This window comes from Oncorhynchus kisutch, linkage group LG20 (assembly GCF_002021735.2).
Source record: "Oncorhynchus kisutch isolate 150728-3 linkage group LG20, Okis_V2, whole genome shotgun sequence".
NCBI classification, from domain to species: Eukaryota; Metazoa; Chordata; class Actinopteri; order Salmoniformes; family Salmonidae; genus Oncorhynchus; species Oncorhynchus kisutch.
In genome coordinates, this window is record NC_034193.2 from 13,953,263 (window position 1) to 13,976,893 (window position 23,631).

The 23,631-nt window shown below is 44.1% G+C and overlaps 1 protein-coding gene across 3 annotated transcripts in view; it reads left to right on the forward strand.

The window, feature by feature from the left end:
- The window catches only part of LOC109865117 (protocadherin-15-like), a 295,294-nt gene extending 289,292 nt beyond the window's left edge, over window positions 1-6,002 (forward strand). For all 3 annotated transcript variants that reach the window (XM_031799628.1, XM_031799630.1, XM_031799629.1), the window contains 2 exons: window positions 659-791; window positions 4,683-6,002. In XM_031799628.1, coding sequence (XP_031655488.1) covers window positions 659-791; window positions 4,683-5,252 — 703 coding nt within the window. In that variant the 3' untranslated portion in view covers window positions 5,253-6,002. The remainder of the gene's footprint in view (window positions 1-658; window positions 792-4,682) is intronic.
- The last annotated feature ends 17,629 nt before the right edge of the window (window positions 6,003-23,631 follow it).

Below are 23,631 nucleotides of genomic sequence, written 5' to 3' on the forward strand. Positions count from 1 at the left end.
CTCCTTTACTTCTTAAGAGTATAAGTTAAAGGTCACCACACCCTGTGTCCAGGCAGTCACAGTCAGCCCTGTTAAGCTGATGGTCTGTTTCTCCCTAGGAGCACTCAGTCTTTAATCTGGGTTCATAGGGAATTGACTTCTACGCTCTGTAGTGAGTGGGCCCTGGATCTTATTCTATCCCTTTCTGCCCCCCTCTGGCAAGAAAGACAGGCTGAACAAAGACAGAGGAAAAAAAGGAATAGCCTGTCTTGGGTAATGATGGTAACATCCCCAAAGGAGCCTCCTTTACTGCCCTCCTCTCACTCGTTCTGTTATCCAGGAGCCACTGGAGACCCGGGCCCAATCACATGTTCTGTTTCACACTCGCTTCTGAAAAACGAATGGCAGAATTATACTGATAAATGTGTATGGACAGAGGTTGAATAAATTATGTTATGGCTGCGAGTGTGTGCGCGTGCATGCGTGCATGTATGTGTGCGTGCTGCGTGTGTGTGTGTGTGTTGTCTGTCTGTCTGTCTGTCTGTCTGTCTGTCTGTCTGTCTGTCTGTCTGTCTGTCTGTCTGTCTGTCTGTCTGTCTGTCTGTCTGTCTGTCTGTCTGTCTGTCTGTGTATGTGTGTCAGTCAGTACAGTGTGTAACTAAACCGTGTCTCCCTACAGGTATGAGCTGCCTCAGTATGGCAGTCGCAGGAAGTTGATATCTCCGACAGGCTTGTATGATGAGTACGGAGAGGTGATTGTGGAAGACGATGGGAGCTACTACTATTGCAGTCCACAGGAGTCGGATGGAGAGGTAGCAGATTTGTATGATTCAAAATGATGCACCTTTGAATTTAATAAAAAGTATGTCCCTGGAGGAACCCCTGCTTGGTTCAGTAATGGGTCAGTAATGGTTAATGGTCAACAGTGGATTTAACGGTAGCTTGGGCTGATGTGACTGTAACATAGGTGGCCATGCGTGGTGGGAGGAGGCCATCTAGGTGGGGCAGAGGACCACCCCGAAGCCCCCTCAGTGGCCCCCCCAACAGGTACTTGGAGATCTGCAGTCCCCCTGTCCCAGGCCAGTGCAGGAACCACCACCAGCACTGCTGCTACTACAGATTCCCTTGGCCCCACCACTCCTCTACGGCTGCTCATAAACTAAAGACAGTCATGAAACTCTGCAATTTCCTGGTGAGCCCCCCTCACTCCACCCTCTGTAACAAAGCCAGGATATTCCCCTTGAATTTCTTCTCCGATGATCGGAGGAGATGGTGGGGACTTCCCTGAACGAATTAAGGCCTAGTGCTCCGACAGCATGCTGAGGATGAACAGCGATAGATGGTCATAGATGGTAGTTACTTCCAGGCCTGGGACGAGGCCAAGCCCTCGGTGAAACAGTGGTTGGTGAAGGTGCCAAGACGTACAGTTGAAGTTGGAAGTTTAAATACACCTTAGCCAAATACATTTAAACTCAATTTTTCACAATTCCTCACATTTAATCCTAGTAAAAATGTCCTGTCTTAGGTCAGTTAGGATCACCACTTCATTTTAAGAATGTGAAATGTCAGAATGATTTATTTCAGCTTTTATTTCTTTCATCACATTCCCAGTGGGTCAGATGTTTACATACACTCAATTATTATTTGATAGCATTGCCTTTAAATTGTTTAACTTGGGTCAAACGTTTCCTCCCTCATGATGCCATCTATTTTGTGAAGTGCACCAGTCCCTCCTGCAGCAAAGCACCCCCACAACATGGCGCTGCCACCCCCATGCTTCATGGTTGTGATGGTGTTCTTCAGCTTGCAAGCCTCCCCCTTTTTCCTCCAAATATAACGATGGTCATTATGGCCAAACAGTTCTATTTTTGTTTCATCAGACCAGAGGACATTTCTCCAAAAAGTACGATCTTTGTCCCCATGTGCAGTTGCAAACCGTAGTGGCTTCTTCCTTGCTGAGCGGCCTTTCAGGTTATGTCGATATGGGACTCGTTTTACTGTGGATATAGATACTTCAGTACCTGTTTCCTCCAGCATCTTCACAAGGTCCTTTGCTGTTGTTCTGGGATTGATTTTCCCTTTTCGCACCTAAGTGCGTTCATCTCTAGGAGACAGAACGTGTCTCCTTCCTGAGCGGTATGTCGGCTATGTGTTCCTATGGTGTTTATACTTGCGTACTATTGTTTGTACAGATGAACGTGGTACCTTCAAGCGTTTGGAAATTGCTCCTAAGGATGAACCAGACTTGTAGAGGTCTACAAAAAAAATTCTGGGGTCTTGGCTGATTTCCTTTGATTTTCCCATGGTGTCAAGCAAAGAGGCACTGAATTTGAAGGTAGGCCTTGAAATACATCTACAGGTAAACCTCCAATTGACTCAAATTATGTCAATTAGCCTATTAGAAGCTTCTAACGCCATGACATAATTTTCTGGAATTGTCCAAGCTGTTTAAAGGCACAGTCAACTTAGTGTAGGTAAACTTCTGACCCATTGGAATTGTGATACAGTGAATTATAAGTTAAATAATCTGTCTGTGAACAATTGTTGGAAAAATGACTTTTCATGCACAAAGTAGATGTCCTAACCGACTTGCCAAAACTATAGTTTGTTAACAAGAAATTGTGGAGTGGTTGAAAAACTAGTTTTAATGACTCCAACCTAAGTGTATGTAAACTTCCGACTTCAACTGTATTAACATATCAAGCAGGCTCTTCAAGAGAGGAGGATATCTTCAGTGTGAGCTCTGTAGCTGAGCAGAGAATGTATGGTTCCAGGTCCCAATGCTCCAGTGACTCTGAGAGGGAATAGAGGTGGCAGGCCTCCCTGGCGGGGGACAGTCGTGAACAGGACTGCAGCAGCTCTGAGGCAGGGTCCCAGGGGAGGCCTTCTCAGACAGAAGGAGTATGAGCAGCACTGCTTCATCCTCCACAACGGATTGCAGGGGTTACTCTGGAGGAGACTTGGGAGGAGAGGAGGCCCAGGAAAGGGCTGTGGATTCAGACCCAGATCAGGGGGAGAGCCAGGGAGATTCTGAGGAGGAGAAGAGGAGGTCAAAGTCAGATGGGGATTCTGAGGAGTAGTCTGAGATAGGAGTCCCAGACAGAGAGAGAGGCTGGGGATTCTGAGGAGAAAGAGTCCGATAAAGGTCAGGATCAGAGACTGAGGAACACAAGAGGAGTGTGACGTCTGCAGAGGTGGACACAGAGCCAGGGACACTTTCACAGACCTGTGTCCAGCAGGACATCCTCTGTGGTCTCCAGCCGCAGTCAGAGTAGACAGGACAGTGGAGAACATCCTCTGATACACAGCACAGTGGGACAGAACAGAGATCTCTTAGCAGAGTAAGTCTCTGACCCAAGCTCCAGGAGCTTTAGATCCACCTGGATAAGAAGCGCTAGATCCACAACTTCCTCACACACTTTAGGGCCTGAGAACACCATCGAAGAGGAGAGCAAGGAAGAGGAGGAGTCCTCGGGGGAGGAGGAAGGGGAGGCTGAGAGCGGAGAGTCGTCCGAGGAGTGAAGGGTCATCATCCAAGAAGTCCAGTGGGAGCCTTACAATGGTCTCAACAGGAAAGAGACGAGGCTCGACAGAGGTCAGCCTCAGATGACCCTTTCCCCCTACCCCTGAGGATGATGAGGAGGGAGCCACGACGGCGAGACCGTCCAGCGGTAGTTATGGAAACAGCTTGGAGCGTAGCACAGAGGAAGAAGAGGAAGATGAAGCCGTAACATCTTGATTCAATTGAATTCCGATCCCATTAAGTAAGATCTCCGAATGCCTTGATTGCGTTTGCAATTATTTGTGTGGAATGTATTATTGTAATAGAAGCCGTTTTAGCCAATTACAAAGTCCAAACCGCATGGCCTCTCTTCCCCTCTTCTCTTTTTAGCCGCTGCCTTTTCATTCATGAATAGTGGAAGCAATGTCCTTTTGATGTGATAATCCCATTCCTTCTTCTAAAGCTCTTAGTAAATGGTTAATGATTGCTTCTCATCCGTCTGTGTGAAGAAGCACAAAAGATGGTGGTTAATTCACCTCAGAAGATGTAGTCATTTCCTCCAACAGCTCCTTCTCCAGCGTGACAATGTGCACTGAGTGTCTTTAATAGTGTCTTGATGTTAAGCTTCATGTCTCTCATACACTGAGTGTACAAAACATTAAGAACACCTGCTCTTTCCATGATATAGACTGATCAGGTGAATCCAGGTGAAAGCAATGATCCCTTATTGATGTCACTTGTTAAATCCACTTCAAATCTTTGTAGATGAAGGGGAGGTGACAAGTTAAAGAAGGATTTTAAAGCCTTGAGGCAATTGAGACATGGAATGTGTATGTGCCATTCAGAGGGTGAATGGGAAAGACAAAAGATTTCCGTGCCATTAAATGTGGGTGTGGTAGTAGGTGCCAGGCCCACCGGTTTGTGGCAAGAACTGCAATGCTGCTGGGTTTTTCATGCTCAACAGTTTCCCGTGTGTATCAAGAATGGTCCACCACCCAAAGGACATCCAGCCAACTTGACACAACTGTGGGAAGCATTGGAGTCAACATGGGCCAGCATCCCTGTGGAATGCTTTCAACACCTGCCCCGACGAATGGAGGCTGTTCTAAGGGCAAACTGGGGGGGGGGGGGGTGTTTAACTCAATATTAGGAAGGTGTTCCTAATGTTTTGTACACTCAGTGTATCCTTGTTGTTGTTCAGTACGGGAGGAAGAAGCGGATCAAGCTGGTGGTGGACAGGGAGTATGAGACCAGTTCCACGGGGGAGGACAGCGCTCCGGAGCCCCAAAGGAACCGGCTGTCCAATCTGACCAACCACAGCAACGTCAACGGCAGCGTGTACCTAGCACAGAACGGCTCGGTCATACGCACCCGCCGGGCCGCCCACTCAAACAACATAAAGGTCAACTCCCCAGTGCGCCTGGGCAAGCACTTTAAGAAACTAGACAAACTGGCGGTGACTCACGAGGAGAGACTGCCGCTCAACAGCCCCGTGGCGACCACGTCCTCAGCCGACAAGAACCTAAACACCCAGCCCTCCAGCGGCTCCCTGGCCTCCAGCACCACGGGAGCCGAGAGCATTGCGTCCAAGTCCAACATCGCCAAGGCCAGGAGCGAGAGAACGTGGGACGCGGAGGAGCAGGAGTCAACAGTGGACAATGAGGATGTGAGAGAACCTTTAGAATCTCAGAGCGATCGCACGTATTCCGATGAGGAGGAGCTATGGATGGGGCCCTGGAACAATCTGCACATACCAATGACAAAACTGTGACTTTTGTATTTTCACTTGTGACAAAATGAACTTTTTAGTATTGTCCCCAATGACTTAATTCATGGCATAAATCTCAATTGAATTGCGCTTTATTTCAGCATTATATTTGCATTTATTTATCAGTAACCCACTGGTTTCTTGTTAAGTGTTGCAAATGAAAGCAACATCGCAATTAATTGGCTTCATCTTAGAAATGGTCTTCTCTCTATTAAGCTACTGTACATTCATCCAAAGGTTTCTGCAACCAGTAAGCTATGAGGTTTCTTTTAAATACAGAATACTAACAATTTTGAGTTTACTTAGGATAAAACATGCTCTTTTCCCAATACTGTCACTTGTAGAATGTTCTTTCCTAAGAGGAGTTTATGAAAATGTCTCGGCGACACAGAGGTGTCTTGATCAGGGATGCACTTGCTGTCCACGTAGGCCTTTTCCTGTGCCCCAATCATAAAAGTCACTCAGACCCGAATACAGTGTTATTTTTGTCATTTTTATACAGATTGTTACATTTTTTAGGGATATTTGAAATACTATCCTGTTTGCTGCATACTGCATATTTGCCATGTCTTGAAATAACAATTCTGGTTGTGGTCTGGTTTTGAATCGATATTCGTAATGGCCGTGTGATGTTTATAAGCACATGAAAAACCAATGCAGTAATCTTTGTTCAAGTGCTGCCTTCACAAATATATCAAATATGTCTTCAACCTAATGATGGAAACAGAAATAAACATTTCTCATCAAACTGTTTCTACTTCTATTCATCTAGTCCTTTTTCCCTCTCCGAAATGGTTAAAAATCCCTTTGTTTGCAGAGAGAACTATGCCAAATCCAAAAGCCCCAGTCTATGCTATGCCCAGGTCAAATTGACATTAGAGTCAGTTCAATTTCCATGTGTTTGCTTCTGCTCTGAGAAGCAGCATTATGATATTGATGAACTTCAGGAGACGGTATTCATTTTTAATGGATCTAGAAGGAGAACATATCAAACATCCATTTGATTGATTTAACTAAGTTGCCTGATTTATAGTGATTCCAGTGTACACACAGTGAAGTCATTTGGGCTTATTAACCAGAGGATGGAGTTAGCCCAGTTATTTCTGAATACAGAGGGGTGATTGCATGTACGAAGATTACATCTTCAGAGGAAAGGAAGGAGGATAATTATAAGAGCTGAGAAGTAGTGTGCTCTGACCCTGGAATCATATCGACATGTCCACAGACTCAAAGCTTATCTGCTTGTCAACTTCTAATTTCTTCAAGTCTGCCCAAGGCTCACACTTCTTGTCACAGATCAATAATGCCAACATTTCGAAACATGTTATACAATTGATTTGATTTTGTACCATTGATTCCTTTAAAGATAAGTGTAATCATTAGCTAATAGCGCCACAGAAATATCCAGTCACAGTAATGGTTGAATGTGGCAAAGGTGTGAAATGTGTAGTCTGAATGTACAGCCGCTTTAACTCAATAGTGTGTGATCAGTATCACTGCTCTTTGCTACCGCAGGTGGCTGATGCTCATGAAGCACTTCTCCCGCAAGGCAAAGCTTTCTGGGAGACGGAGTTCTTTAAAAAGAGGGAGAGAAAATAGAGCTGGTAAACCCCCAAAACAATCAAAGTCTCCAACAGCTCTTTCCTCTGGCACCACAAGCGCTTCTCTCTTTCTCTGGCTCGTTGTCAAAGGAGTTTCCTTTCACAACCAGAGAGGCTTTCAGAGCCACTCCATTTAAACAGATCATAATTCTCCTGGGCGTGAGAAATGCCTATATAGGGGAGAATCTCCGTTTTCCTGAGTTCACCATAGCTTAGTGGTCAGTATTCTGTTAACACTTTTGTTTGTTCAATACAAGTCACTTTTTACTTTAGGCTTATGTAATATTTATGCAAATGTTTCATAAACTCAATCTATTATGATTTCCTTAAAATATTGTGTTGACACCTAACGTGAAACGTCAAACCTGTTATTTTAATGTAAAACCATTGGACAGTTTACACTGTTTAAACTATTTCAGGCTTTGTAAAGAAACAGATGTGCCACTAGATGGCATCTGACACCATATATTGTATCTGTAGTGTGGAGAGCCCGGAGAGAGAAAGAACTGATGTGTGGTGTTGATTGCTGTAGTAACTACTGTTCACCAGTAGATGGAGGTGATGAAGTTTACATTACATCAACCCCTGGTATCAAATTCTATTGTTTTGATTACAGGCAGTTAAATTAACTGTCCAGTGTTTCCAGATTTCTATGAAATAAGACCTATAATTAATTACGATATGAGCTAAATATCTTTCTTACAAAAAATGGTAAATAAGTATGTTAAAAACAGCTTTTCTGTGTTGGAATGGATTGGGCGTAACCCAACAACAGAATGGAGTGGGCGTACCCCAACAACAGAATGGTGTGGGCATACCCCAACACAAGAATGGTGTGGGCATACCCCAACAACAGAATGGTGTGGGCATACCCCAACAACAGAATGGTGTGGATGTACCCCAACAACAGAATGGTGTGGGCATACCCCAAACAACAGAATGGAGTGGGCATACCCCAACAACAGAATGGTGTGGGCATACCCCAACAACAGAATGGTGTGGATGTACCCCAACAACATAATGGTGTGGGCATAACCCAACAACAGAATGGAGTGGGCATACCCCAACGACAGAATGGTGTGGGCGTACCCCAACAACAGAATGGTGTGGATGTACCCCAACAACATAATGGTGTGGGCGTACCCCAACAATAGAATGGTGTGGGCATACCCCAACAACAGAATGGTGTGGTGGGACCCCAATAAACAGAATGGTGTGGGCATACCCCAACAACAGAATGGTGTGGGCATACCCCAACAACAGAATGGTGTGGATGTACCCCAACAACATAATGGATTGGGTGTACCCCAACAACAGAATGGTGTGGGCATACCCCAACAACAGAATGGTGTGGGCGTAACCCAACAACAGAATGGTGTGGGCATAACCCAACAACAGAATGGAGTGGGCATTCCCCAACAACAGAATGGTGTGGGCGTAACCCAACAACAGAATGGTGTGGGCCTACCCCAACAACAGAATGGAGTGGGCGTACCCCAACAACAGAATGGTGTGGGCGTACCCCAACAACAGAGTGGTGTGGGCATACCCCAACAACAGAATGGAGTGGGCATACCCCAACAACAGAATGGTGTGGGCATACCCCAACAACAGAATGGTGTGGATGTACCCCAACAACATAATGGTGTGGGCATAACCCAACAACAGAATGGAGTGGGCATACCCCAACAACAGAATGGTGTGGGCGTACCCCAACAACAGAATGGTGTGGATGTACCCCAACAACATAATGGTGTGGGCGTACCCCAACAGTAGAATGGTGTGGGCATACCCCAACAACATAATGGTGTGGTGGGACCCCAATAAACAGAATGGTGTGGGCATACCCCAACAACAGAATGGTGTGGGCATACCCCAACAACAGAATGGTGTGGATGTACCCCAACAACATAATGGTGTGGGTGTACCCCAACAACAGAATGGAGTGGGCATACCCCAACAACAGAATGGTGTGGGCGTACCGCAACAACAGAATGGTGTGGATGTACCCCAACAACATAATGGTGTGGGCGTACCCCAACAATAGAATGGTGTGGGCATACCCCAACAACATAATGGTGTGGTGGGACCCCAATAAACAGAATGGTGTGGGCATACCCCAACAACAGAATGGTGTGGGCATACCCCAACAACAGAATGGTGTGGATGTACCCCAACAACATAATGGTGTGGGTGTACCCCAACAACAGAATGGTGTGGGCGTAACCCAACAACAGAATGGTGTGGGCATAACCCAACAACAGAATGGAGTGGGCATTCCCCAACAACAGAATGGTGTGGGCGTAACCCAACAACAGAATGGTGTGGGCCTACCCCAACAACAGAATGGAGTGGGCGTACCCCAACAACAGAATGGTGTGGGCGTACCCCAACAACAGAGTGGTGTGGGCATAACCCAACAACAGAATGGTGTGGGCGTACCCCAACAACAGAATGGGGTGGGCGTAACCCAACAACAGAATGGTGTGGGCATAACCCAACAACAGAATGGTGTGGGTGTACCCCAACAACAGAATGGTGTGGGTGTACCCCAACAACAGAATGGTGTGGGCTTACCCCAACGACAGAATGGTGTGGGCGTACCCCAACAACAGAATGGTGTGGGTGTACCCCAACAACAGAATGGTGTGGGTGTACCCCAACAACAGAATGGTGTGGGCTTACCCCAACAACAGAATGGTGTGGGCGTACCCCAACAACAGAATGGTGTGGGCGTACCCCAACAACAGAATGGGGTGGGCGTAACCCAACAACAGAATGGTGTGGATGTACCCCAATAACAGAATGGTGTGGATGTACCCCAACAACAGAATGGGGTGGGCGTAACCCAACAACAGAATGGTGTGGGTGTACCCCAACAACAGAATGGTGTGGGTGTACCCCAACAACAGAATGGTGTGGGCGTACCCCAACAACAGAATGGTGTGGGCGTACCCCAACAACAGAATGGTGTGGGCGTACCCCAACAACAGAATGGTGTGGGCGTAACCCAACAACAGAATGGTGTGGATGTACCCCAATAACAGAATGGTGTGGATGTACCCCAACAACAGAATGGGGTGGGCGTAACCCAACAACAGAATGGTGTGGGCATACCCCAACAACAGAATGGTGTGGATGTACCCCAACAACAGAATGGTGTGGGCGTACCCCAACAACAGAATGGTGTGGGCGTACCCCAACAACAGAATGGTGTGGATGTACCCCAACTACAGAATGGTGTGGGTGTACCCCAACAACAGAATGGTGTGGGCATACCCCAACAACAGAATGGTGTGGGCGTACCCCAACAACAGAATGGTGTGGGTGTATACCAGTCATAAAACATATTAATGCGTATTGACCGCTGATCGGCCAGCTCAGCAAATGAGCCAACATGACATCATGTTTCATGAGAAAATAGCAAGCGTTTGAGAAACGGTCTGTTTGAGGTAGGGTTTCTGGAAAAAAATTCTCCAATTTATGCTTAGGCCACAAATAATATAGATTATTGTATTATTGGAGTCAACAACATTATTTGCGTATGAGTTAACAGAATATGAACTTTCAAATGTGAGATTTTCACTAGACAGTTACTTTAACATGTTTAATTAAGTGCCAATTATATACATTGTTTTTAATTGCACAAGGTGTATAATGATAGTCACTTGGCCTGCAAAACAAACTCTTCACTAGTGCACAGAGATGACTATGGGTAGACCCTTGTTTATGAACCATTTAACTACACAGGCAGAGCACCGTACTGTTCCACGCTTAATAATATATCCTAAACATGTCCAGAGCAACTCTAAGTGGACTTTTCACCAGCAGGCAGCGTCACACCGACAAAGCACTCTAAAGTCACTGGTTTATCTCCACATTAAGTGGTCATGTTAGTAAACAAGTGAATTAGACTGCTCTTGAACACCCGCCAAGAGAGAGAGAGATAATAACTTAGGAGAAGAGGCACTCTAATTAACAATAAAATAATTACGACAAGATTACCTGTACCTTGTGACCGGGCTGTGATGACATTATCCACTTTGATCTGCACACGATGGATTCCCATTGAAATATATCAAACAAACACCCAAAATACATAATTAAGTGAATAATTACAAGCTGGCAGGTTTGTTATTATGCCGCAGCAGCCGAGCATCATGGTCCCTTTACATTCTATAGAACCTGAAGCTAATACAGCCCAATGCGGAGTAAACACAAAACCCATGCAAGTAAGTGTGTGTGCACACACACTGCACACATACACCACGCAACAGTATCATCAGAGATGTTGACTGCAGGTGGATAATAACTCTGTGGTCATATTTGTACAGCGTTTAGAGATGGACCACATCTAACAGAACACAGCCCAGGAATTATTTTTCCTTAAAGAAACTGAAGTTGACTTTGTCCATTGGACAGTCACTGACTTTCTGACATTGTTTATATATTTTTCAAATTTTATACCAATTTCTGTCACACTGTATAATGGCAGGACTGTGTGAAATGTGAAACCCGTAATACAGCCGTTTTCCTGAACCATGTATAGATTTTTGAAGTATTTCTGGTTTTCTAAACTATATGTTGTAGTTTCTGGGTGCTTTATAATTGATGTAGTGTGCATGCAGTCGAAGGTAGCATTTTGAGAGATGTTCTTGATCTCCCTTCACACACAAACATACACAGAGTAAATAATGTTGATGGCATCCCACCCAAGCGTTTTATTATTTCTCAAAACGCAGGGCCTATAGAAAAATAGAAGCTTGGCACAGTCGGGCCCAGTTAATGAGGGGGTGCTTTATACATGTCTCCTGCTCAGACATTAGAAGACATACATTTGCCACCATGGCACCAGAACCAGCTGTAAGAAAACATGAATTGGGTTGCAGGCAGCATGTCATCGTCTCCAGAAGGGGAGTACCTGTATGGTCATGTTGTGGAGATATTCTCCTCAAAATTACACTCATTGGGTCAAATAATGTCATCTTTAAACAAAGTAAGTACTGTTTTATACATATTGTTTTCCACAGGTGAAAATCTTGTAGACTTCCAGACTTCACCACACCCAACAGAGAACAGGAAGTAACAGTCACAGCTACTACAAAATGGGGATCTGTGAGATTTTCAAGCATCTTCCATGGTTAAATTATGAAAATAATGTTGGAGGCAATCATGTCACACATTTTACTTTGGATCATAATTGTATTGCTCTAGGCATGCATGAGGCATCCTAATATATAAATCAATCCATTAACCAATCAATCATGGTGAATAAATCATGATATACCATCGACTCACAGCAATGGGCTGCTTCAGGCTCAGTACTTCCTCTGATACTTTAGCTTTAGCCAGCAGAGCATTTGGCCAGCCATCCAACAGGCTCCAAATGTGGAATGGAGCCCCAGCGGGGAATCTTGTTAAAACCAAATTAGACGAGACAATCAAAAAATTCCATGGTCTGAGTCTTACTGGTGGACCCGGCACTAAAGACAGATTTTTAAATTAGAATTTGACCGTCTGTTCTCATTATAACAGCTGTTATGGCTTGATGTGATGTGAGTCCGACCACAGCGTCTGGCATCCTCGATCCACCCAACTCACTGCACACTCAGGGAAACTAAAGATAACTCCCCTGTGCTCGTAGAGACACCGAGGGTGTTGATTTGCCCAAGTGTTTTAGATAAGCAGGATTTATTTTAGTATCTATGAGTAGCAATGCCAATAACTTCAACTGACTCCCTGAATAGGAGCCATCATTTTATTGTTTTTATTTGGTTGAACCCATTTACGTTTGGCTCCAGCTGCTGAGTCGTTCTTCATCTAGAAGAGTGTGAGAATGCATTTGACAACAATCCAACAAGCAGAAGACTTGTAACTGCTAAATATAATATCGAGGTAGAAGCCTTAAGGACATCGACCTCGATGACTATTCTATTCACAGTGTTGGATTATCATCCACCTATTGTTCAGTTGTAGCTGAATGTGTTTGAACCCAGTTCCCATTGTTGATAGGCCTACTAGACGATTCAAGCTTGGACCCTGTTATTTCACAGCCTAGCCAGGCATTAGGTTGAGGTTGAGGTTGCTATGGTATCAAACACAGGATTTGTTTTAGGTCTTTTCTTCAAGTCTTCCCTTTAGTATTTCTACCCAACATCAAACAACACTATGGAACTATAATGACACGTTAGCGTTTTGTATTTTGTCAACTTGTCTAATTTGATGCAATTAAACCCCTGCCTTGAATGACACAATCCCAGTATTGTTATCTTACCAAACACTGCTTGTAAATGGATCTGTATGTTCCCTCCAACCAGGCCTAAACAGAGGTATGCACACACCTCATACTGCTGGTAAATGGGTCTGTATGTTCCCTCCAACCAGGCCTAAACAGAGGTATGCACACACCTCATACTGCTGGTAAATGGATCTGTATGTTCCCTCCAACCAGGCCTAAACATAGGTATGCACACACCTCATACTGCTGGTAAATGGATCTGTATGTTCCCTCCAACCAGGCCTAAACAGAGGTATGCTCATACTGCTGGTAAATTATGTGTTCCCCTATGCACAGTAAGCACAGCTGTATTTGGTGTGCAGCCTCATCATCCCAGAGTCATTCAGTCTGTCACCTCTACGCTACTTACACTAAGAAATAGGACCTTGGTATGAAAACAAGTAGCAGTCTAATGGTATGAAAACAAGTAGCAGTCTAATGGTATGAAAGACAAGTAGTAATCTAATGGTATGAAAGACAAGTAGCAGTCTAATGGTATGAAAACAAGTAGTAATCTAATGGTATGAAGACAAGTAGCAGTCAAATGGTATGAAAGACAAGTAGAAGTCTAATGGTATGAAAGACAAGTAGAAGTCTAATGATATAAAAGACAAGTAGAAGATTAATGGTTTGAAAACAACAATCAGTCTAGTGTCTAGCAGTCTAGTGTTTATTCAATGAAATCATGACGATCTGGTTGATGGTATAGAGATCTGGTGTTATTAATGTGATTCCTTCAGAATTATACACTCATTTACACTGGGGCAAAAAAGTATTTAGTCAGCCACCAATTGTGCAAGTTCTCCCACTTAAAAAGATGAGAGAGGCACTGTAATTTTCATCATAGGTACACTTCAACTATGACAGACAAAATGAGAAGAAAAAAATCCAGAAAATCACATTGTAAGATTTTTTAATTGATTTGCTAATTATGGTGGAAAATAAGTATTTGATCACCTACAAACAAGATTTCTGGCTCTCACAGACCTGTAACTTCTTCTTTAAGAGGCTCCTCTGTCCTCCGCTCGTTATCTGTATTAATGGCACCTGTTTGAACTTGTTATCAGTATAAAAGATACCTGTCCACAACCTCAAACAGTCACACTCCAAACTCCACTATGGCTAAGACAAAAGAGCTGTCAAAGGACACCAGAAACAAAATTGTTGTAACGGCTTTCTTTCGTCGAAGGAGAGGAGGACCAAAATGCAGCGTGGTTAGAGTTCATGGTTTTTAATAAGAGAAACTTAACATGAGCACAAATACAAAACAATAAACGTGGCAAAACCCGAAACAGTCCTATCTGGTGCAGATGACAGGAAACAACCACCCACAAACCCCAACACAAAACAAGCTACCTAAATATGGTTCCCAATCAGAGACAATGACTAACACCTGCCTCTGATTGAGAACCATATCAGGCCATACATAGAAACAGACAAACTAGACACACAACATAGAATGCCCACCCAGCTCACGTCCTGACCAACACTAAAACAAGGAAAACACAAAATAACTATGGTCAGAACGTGACAATTGTAGAGGCTGGGAAGACTGAATAGGCAAGCAGCTTGGTTTGAAGAAATCAACTGTGGGAGCAATTATTAGGAAATGGAAGACATACAAGACCACTGATAATCTCCCTCGAGCTGGGGCTCCACGCAAGATCTCACCCTGTGGAGTCAAAATTATCACAAGAACGGTGAGCAAAAATCCCAGAACCACACGGGGGGACCTGATGAATGACCTGCAGAGAGCTGGGACCAAAGTAACAAAGCCTACCATCAGTCACACACTACGGCACCAGGGACTCAAATCCTGCAGTGCCAGACGTGTCCCCCTGCTTAAGCCAGTACATGTCCAGGCCCGTCTGAAGTTTGCTAGAGAGCATTTGGATGATCCAGAAGAAGATTGGGAGAATGTCATATGGTCAGATGAAACCAAAATATAACTTTTTGGTAAAAACTCAACTCGTCGTGTTTGGAGGACAAAGAATGCTGAGATGCATCCAAAGAACACCATACCTACTGTGAAGCATGGGGGTGGAAACATCATGCTTTGGGGCTGTTTTTCTGCAAAGGGACCAGGATGACTGATCCGTGTAAAGGAAAGAATGAATGGGGCCATGTATCGTGAGATTTTGAATGAAAACCTCCTTCCATCAGCAAGGGCATTGAAGATGAAACGTGGAGGAATGCATGGAGGAATGGGCCAAAATACCAGCAACAGTGTGTGAAAACCTTGTGAAGACTTACAGAAAACGTTTGACCTCTGTCATTGCCAACAAAGGGTATATAACAAAGTATCGAGATAAACTTTTGTTATTGACCAAATACTTATTTTCCACCATAATTTGCAAATAAATTAATAAAAAATCCTACAATGTGATTTTCTCGATTTTTTTTCCTATGATGAAAATTACAGGCCTCTCTCATCTTTTTAAGTGGGAGAACTTGCACAATTGGTGGCTGACTAAATACTGTACTTTTTTTGCCCCACTGTAACTGATGCATGAATAGAAGTGAGAAGGATGCACATACAAACCAGCCATGGAATGTTGTTTTCATTCCCTCACCTATCAATGATGTCTTGTGTGGTAAGGGAATAGTGTGAGATGTGTCACCTCTACCCACGTGACTATAATAGCATGCTTTTGTCCAGATTCAAATGGCTGCAGACATTCTGTAGACATAGTAATTTACACTATTGATTGGATGACCCCATGTATTTTACCAACCCTGTGGTTTATACAGAATGAATGCCAGGCAACCCCTAGGAAGAAGAAAAAAACATGTATTTCTCGTGTGATGACGTGATTTCATGTGAAGCAACGTGACAACGTGTGATAACGTAAAACTTACACGTGACAACATTTGAACACGTGAGAGCCGAGATGTCAAATGTCATTTAGAATTCTTTACGGTATTGATGGTATAAATTGAGTTCATGTCAATTATGCCTTTTAAATAATGGAACACTAGTCACTTTAATAATGTTTACATACTGCTTGACTAATTTTGTATGTATATACTGTATTATATTCTACTGCATTTTAGTCAATGCCACTCCAACATTACTCGTCCGGATATTTATATATTTCTTAATTCCATTCTTTTACTTTTAGACTTGTGTAATGTTGTGAATTGTTAGATACTACTGCACTGTTGGAGCCAGGAACACAAGCATTTCGCTAAACCTGCAATAGCATCAGCTAAATAAGTGTATGTGACCAATACAATTAGATTTTTTAAATTCTTAGAATGTTTGGGAATTATGTATACAAAGGCCTTTGTGAAAATTCTACAGCAATATAGAGAGGGAAAGCAACAGAGCGTTTGGACGATTAATAGACACTGCAGTAAATAAAACAGAATAAAAACATCTGTCTTGTCCCGGACCGGAGTCTACACAGACCGATGCGCTATAGCCAATCAGAGCTACAGTAGGCCTTTACAAACAAGCCATTTGCCACATGGGCCTGCCATCATTCACTTTGAACTGGACTGTGTGTTTACAGGTAGTTGCAACAGCACTACTTTCATTAGAATACATTCACCAAAAGCCACAAAATACATGGATTTCTGCAAATATGTCAACACCACGGGAGTCCTCTTACATTTGTGAACTTCACAGTTCTATTTTGAGGGAGCGCGCGATTGGCATGCTGACTGGAGGAATGTCCACCAGAGCTGTTGCCTCCAACGTCGTTTTAGATCATTTGGCAGGACATCCAACCGGCAGACCACGTGTTACCACGCCAGCCACGCAGACGTCTGAGTATCTGTCTGTAATAAAGCCCTTTTGTGGGGAAAAACAAATTCTGATTGGCTGGGCCTTGCTCCCCAGTGGCTGGGCCTAGGCCCACCCATGGCTGCGCCGCTGCCAAATCATCTGAAATCCATAGATTAGGGCCTAATGAATTAATTTCAATTGACTGATTTCGTTATGAACTGTAACTCAGTAAAATCGTTGAAATTGTTGCAAGTTGCATTTATATGTTTGTTATATACACTGCTCAAAAAAATTAAGGGAACACAAAAATAACACATCCTAGATCTGAATGAATGAAATATTCTTATTAAATACTTTTTTCTTTACATAGTTGAATGTGCTGACAACAAAATCACACAAAAATGATCAATGGAAATCAAATGTATCAACCCATGGAGGTCTGGATTTGGAATCACACTCAAAATTAAAGTGGAAAACGACACTATAGGCTGATCCAACTTTAATGTAATGTCCTTTAAACAAGTCAAAATTAGGCTCAATAGTGTGTGTGGACTCCACGTGCTTGTATGACCTCCCTACAACGCCTGGGCATGCCCCTGATGAGGTGGCGGATGGTCTCCTGAGTCTCCTCCCAGACCTGGACTAAAGCATCCGCCAACTCCTGGACAGGCTGTGGTGCAACGTGGCATTGGTGGATGGAGCGAGACATGATGTCCCAGATGTGCTCAATTGGATTCAGGTCTGGGGAACGGGCGGGCCAGTACATAGCATCAATGCCTTCCTCTTGCAGGAACTGCTGACACACTCCAGCCACATGAGGTCTAGCATTGTCTTGCATTAGGAGGAATCCAGGGCCAACCGCACCAGCATATGGTCTCACAAGGGGTCTGAGGATCTCATCTCGGTACCTAATGGCAGTCAGGCTACCTCTGGCGAGCACATGGAGGGCTGTGCGGCCCCCCCCCCAAAGAAATGCCACACCATGACTGACCCACCGCCAAACCGGTCATGATGGAGGATGTTGCAGGCAGCAGAACGTTCTCCACGGCGTCTCCAGACTCTGTCACGTCTGTCACATGTGCTCAGTGTGAACCTGCTTTCATCTGTGAAGAGCACAGGGCGCCAGTGGCGAATTTGCCAATCTTGGTGTTCTCTGGCAAATGCCAAACATCCTGCACGGTGTTAGGCTGTAAGCACAACCCCCACCTGTGGACGTCGGGCCCTCATATCACCCTCATGGAGTCTGTTTCTGACCGTTTGATCAGACACATGCACATTTGTGGCCTGCTGGAGGTCATTTTGCAGGGCTCTGGCAGTGCTCCTCCTGCTCCTCCTTGCACAAAGGCGGAGGTAGCGGTCCTGCTGCTGGGTTGTTGGCCTCCTTCACATCTCCTGATGTACTGGCCTGACTCCTGGTAACGCCTCCATGCTCTGGACACTAGGCTGACAGACACAGCAGACCTTCTTGCCACAGCTCGCATTGATGTTCCAACCTGGATGAGCTGCACTACCTGAGCCACTTGTGTGGGTTGTAGACTCCGTCTCATGCTACCACTAGAGTGAAAGCACTGCCAGCATTCAAAAGTGACCAAAACATCAGCCAGGAAGCATAGGAACTGAGAAATGGTCTGTGGTCACCACCTGCAGAACCACTCCTTTATTGGGGGTGTCTTGCTAATTGCCTATAATTTCCACCTGTTGTCAATTCCATTTGCACAACAGCATGTGAAATTTATTGTCAATCAGTGTTGCTTCCTAAGTGGACAGTTTGATTTCACAGAAGTGTGATTGACTTGGAGTTACATTGTGTTGTTTAAGTGTTCCCTTTATTTTTTTGAGCAGTGTATATATACCAGTTGTATTCGGCACATGTGATAAATACAATTAGATGTTTATTTGATGTTTTTCCTGGTAAGAGTCAGCCCTGTGACTTCAGAGGAATCTCTTCTTGCCATTGTGTTGATGACTGTAACACTTGTTAATTCCACTCTGATTCCAAGATACTGAACCATGAATGAGTGTCAATATTCCCTCTATTTCCCATGCATCAATCAGAATTGACTCAATCAAACACCTTCAGAGTTGGTGTGGACTTTTATATATAAGTGGGCCTCTTTCAGAGCTGGTGTCACAGAAAAGTCAAGAAACTCATCAAGGACCTCAGCCACCCGAGCCACAGCCTGTTCACCCCGCTACCATCTAGATGGAGGAGACAGTACAGATGCATCAAAGCTGGGACCGAGAGACTTCAGCTTCTATCTCCAGGCCATCAGACTGTTAAATAGTCACCACTAGCTGGCCTCCGCATAGTACCCTGCCTTGAACTTAGTCACTGTTAGTACAGTAGTCGGCTACCACACGGTACTCTACCCTGCTCCTTAGAGACTGCTGCCCTATGCACATAGCCATTGAGCACTAGTCACTAATGTTTACATACAGTTTTACTCACTTTATATGTGCAGTGCCTTCAAAAGGTAGTCATACTCCTTCCGTTCTTGGTCACCTCCCTGACCAAGGTCCTTCAATACATTTGCAAAAATGTCTAAAAACATGTTTTCTCTTTGTCATTATGGGGTATTGTGTGTAGATTTGTGAAAAATATATTTAATCCATTTTGACTTCAGGCTGTAACACAACAAAAAAGTCAACGGGTATGAATAATGTATTCTGGTCAAGGCTCATCCTATATAACTACTGCTGTACACACCTTTCCTAATCATATACTGTCTATACAGTACACACCATCATATGCGTACACATAGTGGCCAGTTTATTAGGTTCCCCCCGTTGACAGAAATGGTTCACTCCTATAGACATGAGTCACGTGGCCATGGCTTGCTGTATAAAGCAAGCTAACAGGCATTGAGGCATTCAATTACTATTCAATTGAACATTAGAATGGGCAAAACAAGTGACCAAAGCGACTTTAAGCGTTGTATGATCGTCAGTGTCCGGCACACCGGTTCCAGTATCTCAGAAACAGCCGGCCTCATGGGCTTTTTAACCAAGACAGTGTCTAGGGTTTACCCAGAATAGTGCCACAAACAAACATCCAATCACCTGCAGTCCTGTGGGTGAAAATAGCTCATTGATGAGAGGTCGAAGGAGAATGGCAAAAATCGTACAAGCTAACCGGCAAATAATGGCGCTGTACAATAGTGGTGTGCAGAGTGGCATCTCGGAATGCACAACTTGTCGGTTCTTGTCACAGATGGGCTATTGCAGCAGACGACCACACCGGGTTCCACTCCTATCAGCTAAAAACAAGAAGAAGCGGCTCCAATGGGCACGTGATCACCAACAATTGAGGAGTGGAAAAATATTGCCTGGTCCGACTAATCCCACTTCCTGTTGCGTCATGCTGATGGCAGAGTCAGGATTTGGCGTAAGCAGTATGAGTCCAAGGCCCCATCCTGCCTGGTGTCAACCGTACAAGATGGTGGCGGTGGTGTAATGTTTTCCTGGCACACGTTTGGTCCCTTGATACCAATTGAGCAACGTTTACATGCCCCAAAGAATTCAAGCAGTTCAGTATGCAACCGGGTCTGACCCGGTACTGGATGGGTGTACCTGAGTGCATTTGGAAAGTATGCAGACCCCTTCCCTTTTGCAACATTTTCTTACGTTACAGCCTTATTCTAAAATGGATCAAATACAATTTTTTCCTCATCAATCTACACACAATAACCCATCATTTCAAAGTGAAAATAGGTTTTTAGACGTTTTTGGAGATGTATTATTTACATAAGTATTCAGACACTTTGCTATGAGACTCGAAATTGAGCTCCATTGAGCTCCATTGATTATCCTTGAGATGTTTCTACACCTTGATTGGAGTCCACCTGTGGAAAATTTAATTGATTGGACATGAGTTGGAAAGGCACACACCTGTCTATATAAGGTCCTACAGTTGACAGTGCATGTCAGAGCAAAAACCAAGCCATGAGGTCGAAGGAATTGTCCGTACAGCTACGAGACAGGATTGTGTCGAGGCACAGATCCGGAGAAGGGTACCAAAACATTTCTGCATTATTGAAGGTCTCCAAGAACGCAGTGGCCACCATCATTCTTAAACAGAAGAAGTTTGGAACCACCAAGACTCTTCCTAGAGCTGGCTGCCCGTCAAAGGTTTACCTTCCAACAGGACAACAACCCAAAGCAAACAGCCAATACAATGCAGGAATGGCTTTGCAGGAGTGGCCGCTGAATGTCCTTGAGTGGCCCATCCAGAGCCCGGACTCCGATCAAACATCTCTGGAGAGACCTGAAAACAGCTGTACAGCGACAATCCCCATCCAACCTGACAGAGCTTGAGAGGATTTGAAGAGAAGAATGGGAGAAACTCCCCAAATACAGGTGTGTAGCATCATACCCAAGAAGACTTGAGGCTGTAATTGCTGCCGAAGGTGATTCAACAAAGTACTGAGTAAAGGATCTGAATACTTATGTAAATGTATATTTCAGTTTTGTATTTTAATACATTTGCAAAAATGTCTAGAAACCAGTTTTTGCTTTGCCATTATGGGGTATTGTATGTAGATTGATGAGGGGGAAAAAACATTGTGGAAAAGTCAAAGGGTCTGAATACTTTACGAATGCACTGTATACTGTATATTTATATTCCGGACTCGGACATTGCTAGTTCTGATCTTCTTTTTATTTTTTTGTGATTTCTGTGGAAAGTGTGCTAGAAACAAACAGTTGAAGTCGGAAGTTTACATACACCTTAGCCAAATACATTTAAACTCAGTTTTTCACAATTCCTGACATTTAATCCTAGTAAAAATTCCCTGTTTTAGGTCAGTTAGGATCACCACTTTATTTTAAGAATGTGAAATGTCAGAATAATAGTAGAGAAAATTATTTATTTCAGCTTTTATTTCTTTAATCACATTCCAGGTGGGTCAGAAGTTTACATACAGTCAATTAGTATTTGGTAGCATTGGACTTAAATTGTTTAACTTGGGTCAAATGTTTTGGGTAGCCTTCCACAAGCTTCCCACAATAGGTTGGGTGAATTTTGGCCCATTCCTCCTGACAGAGCTGGTGTAACTGAGTCAGGTTTGTACGCCTCCTTGCTCGCACACACTTTTTCAGTTCTGTCCACACATTTTCTATGGGATTGAGGTCAGGGCTTTGTGATGGCCACTCCAATACCTTGACTTTGTTGTCCTTAAGCCATTTTGTCACAACTTTGGAAGTATGCTTGGAGTCATTGTCCATTTGGAAGACCCATTTGCGACCAAGCTTTAACTTCCTGACTGATGTCTTGAGATGTTGCTTCAATATATCCACATAATTTTCCTGCCTCATGCTGCCATCTATTTTGTGAAGTGCACCAGTCCCTTCTGCAGCAAAGCACCCCCACAACATGATGCTGCCACTCACGTGCTTCACGGTTGGGATGGTGTTCTTCGGCTTGCAAGCCTCCCCCCTTTTCCTCCAAACATAACGATGGTCATTATGGCCAAACAGTTCTATTTTTGTTTCATCAGACCAGAGGACATTTTTCCAAAAAGTATGATCTTTGTCCCCATGGGCAGTTGCAAACCGTAGTCCAGCTTTTTTATGGCAGTTTTGGAGCAGTGGCTTCTTCCATGCTGAGTGGCCTTTCAGGTTATGTCGATACAAGACTCATTTTACTGTGGATATAGATACTTCAGTACCTGTTTCCTCCAGCATCTTAGCACCATGGTGTTTGTACTTGCATGCTATTGTTTGTACAGATGAACGTGGTACCTTCAGGCATTTGGAAATTGCTCCCAAGGATGAACCAGACTTGTGGAGGACCACAATTTTTTTCCTGAGGTCTTGGCTGATTTCTTTTGATTTTCCCATGATGTCAAGCAAAGAGGCACTGAGTTTGAAGGTAAGCCTTGAAATACATCCACAGGTAAACCTCCAATTGACTCAAATGATGTCAATTAGCCTATCAGAAGCTTCTAAAGCCATGACGTCATTTTCCCAGCTGTTTAAAGGCACAGTCAACTTAGTGTATGTAAACTTCTGACCCACTGGAATTGTGACACAGAGAGATATAAGTGAAGTAATCTGTCTGAAAACAATTGTTGGAAAAATTGCTTGTGTCATGCACAAAGTAGATGTCCTAACTGACTTACCAAGTGGTTGAAAAACTCATTTTAATTACTCAAACATAAGTGTATGTAAACTTCTGACTTCAACTGCAGTCATTTAGCTCCACCTGTGATAACATCTGCAAAATATTTATATGCGACCAATAACATTTGATTTGATTTAGATGCAATATACTGTACACAATATAAGCCTACTATATATGGCCCTGGTCAGTTTCACCCCTATACTACAGTATTACAGTACTCCACCCTCTGGTCAGCGCTCCCTCTGGCCAGCTCCACTGTCTGGGCTCAGACACAGGTCGGCATGGCGACAGCAGGAGATTGGCAGACCTTAGCGGTAGTGTCTTTCATGTGTGTATAGTGGCTCTGCATGCTCTCTCTCTCTCTGTTTGTCTGCCTCTCTCCCTCTCCTTCTTTCTCTTTCTCTCTGTTTGCCTCTCTTTCCCTCTCTTTCTCTCTTTCTCTTTCATCTTTTTCCCTCTCACTGTTTGTCTGTCTCTCTCTTTCTCTCTCTCTCTGTATCTGTTTGTCTATTTCTCTCTCTGTTTCATCTCTTTCCCTCTCTCTGTTTGTCTGTCCGTCTGCCCCCCCCTATCTCCCAGTCCACTGCAGCTCAATGCAGTGCGGGCGGTTTGACAGGCCAAGCTGGGCCAGGCTGGGTCCGGGCGGCTGGGGC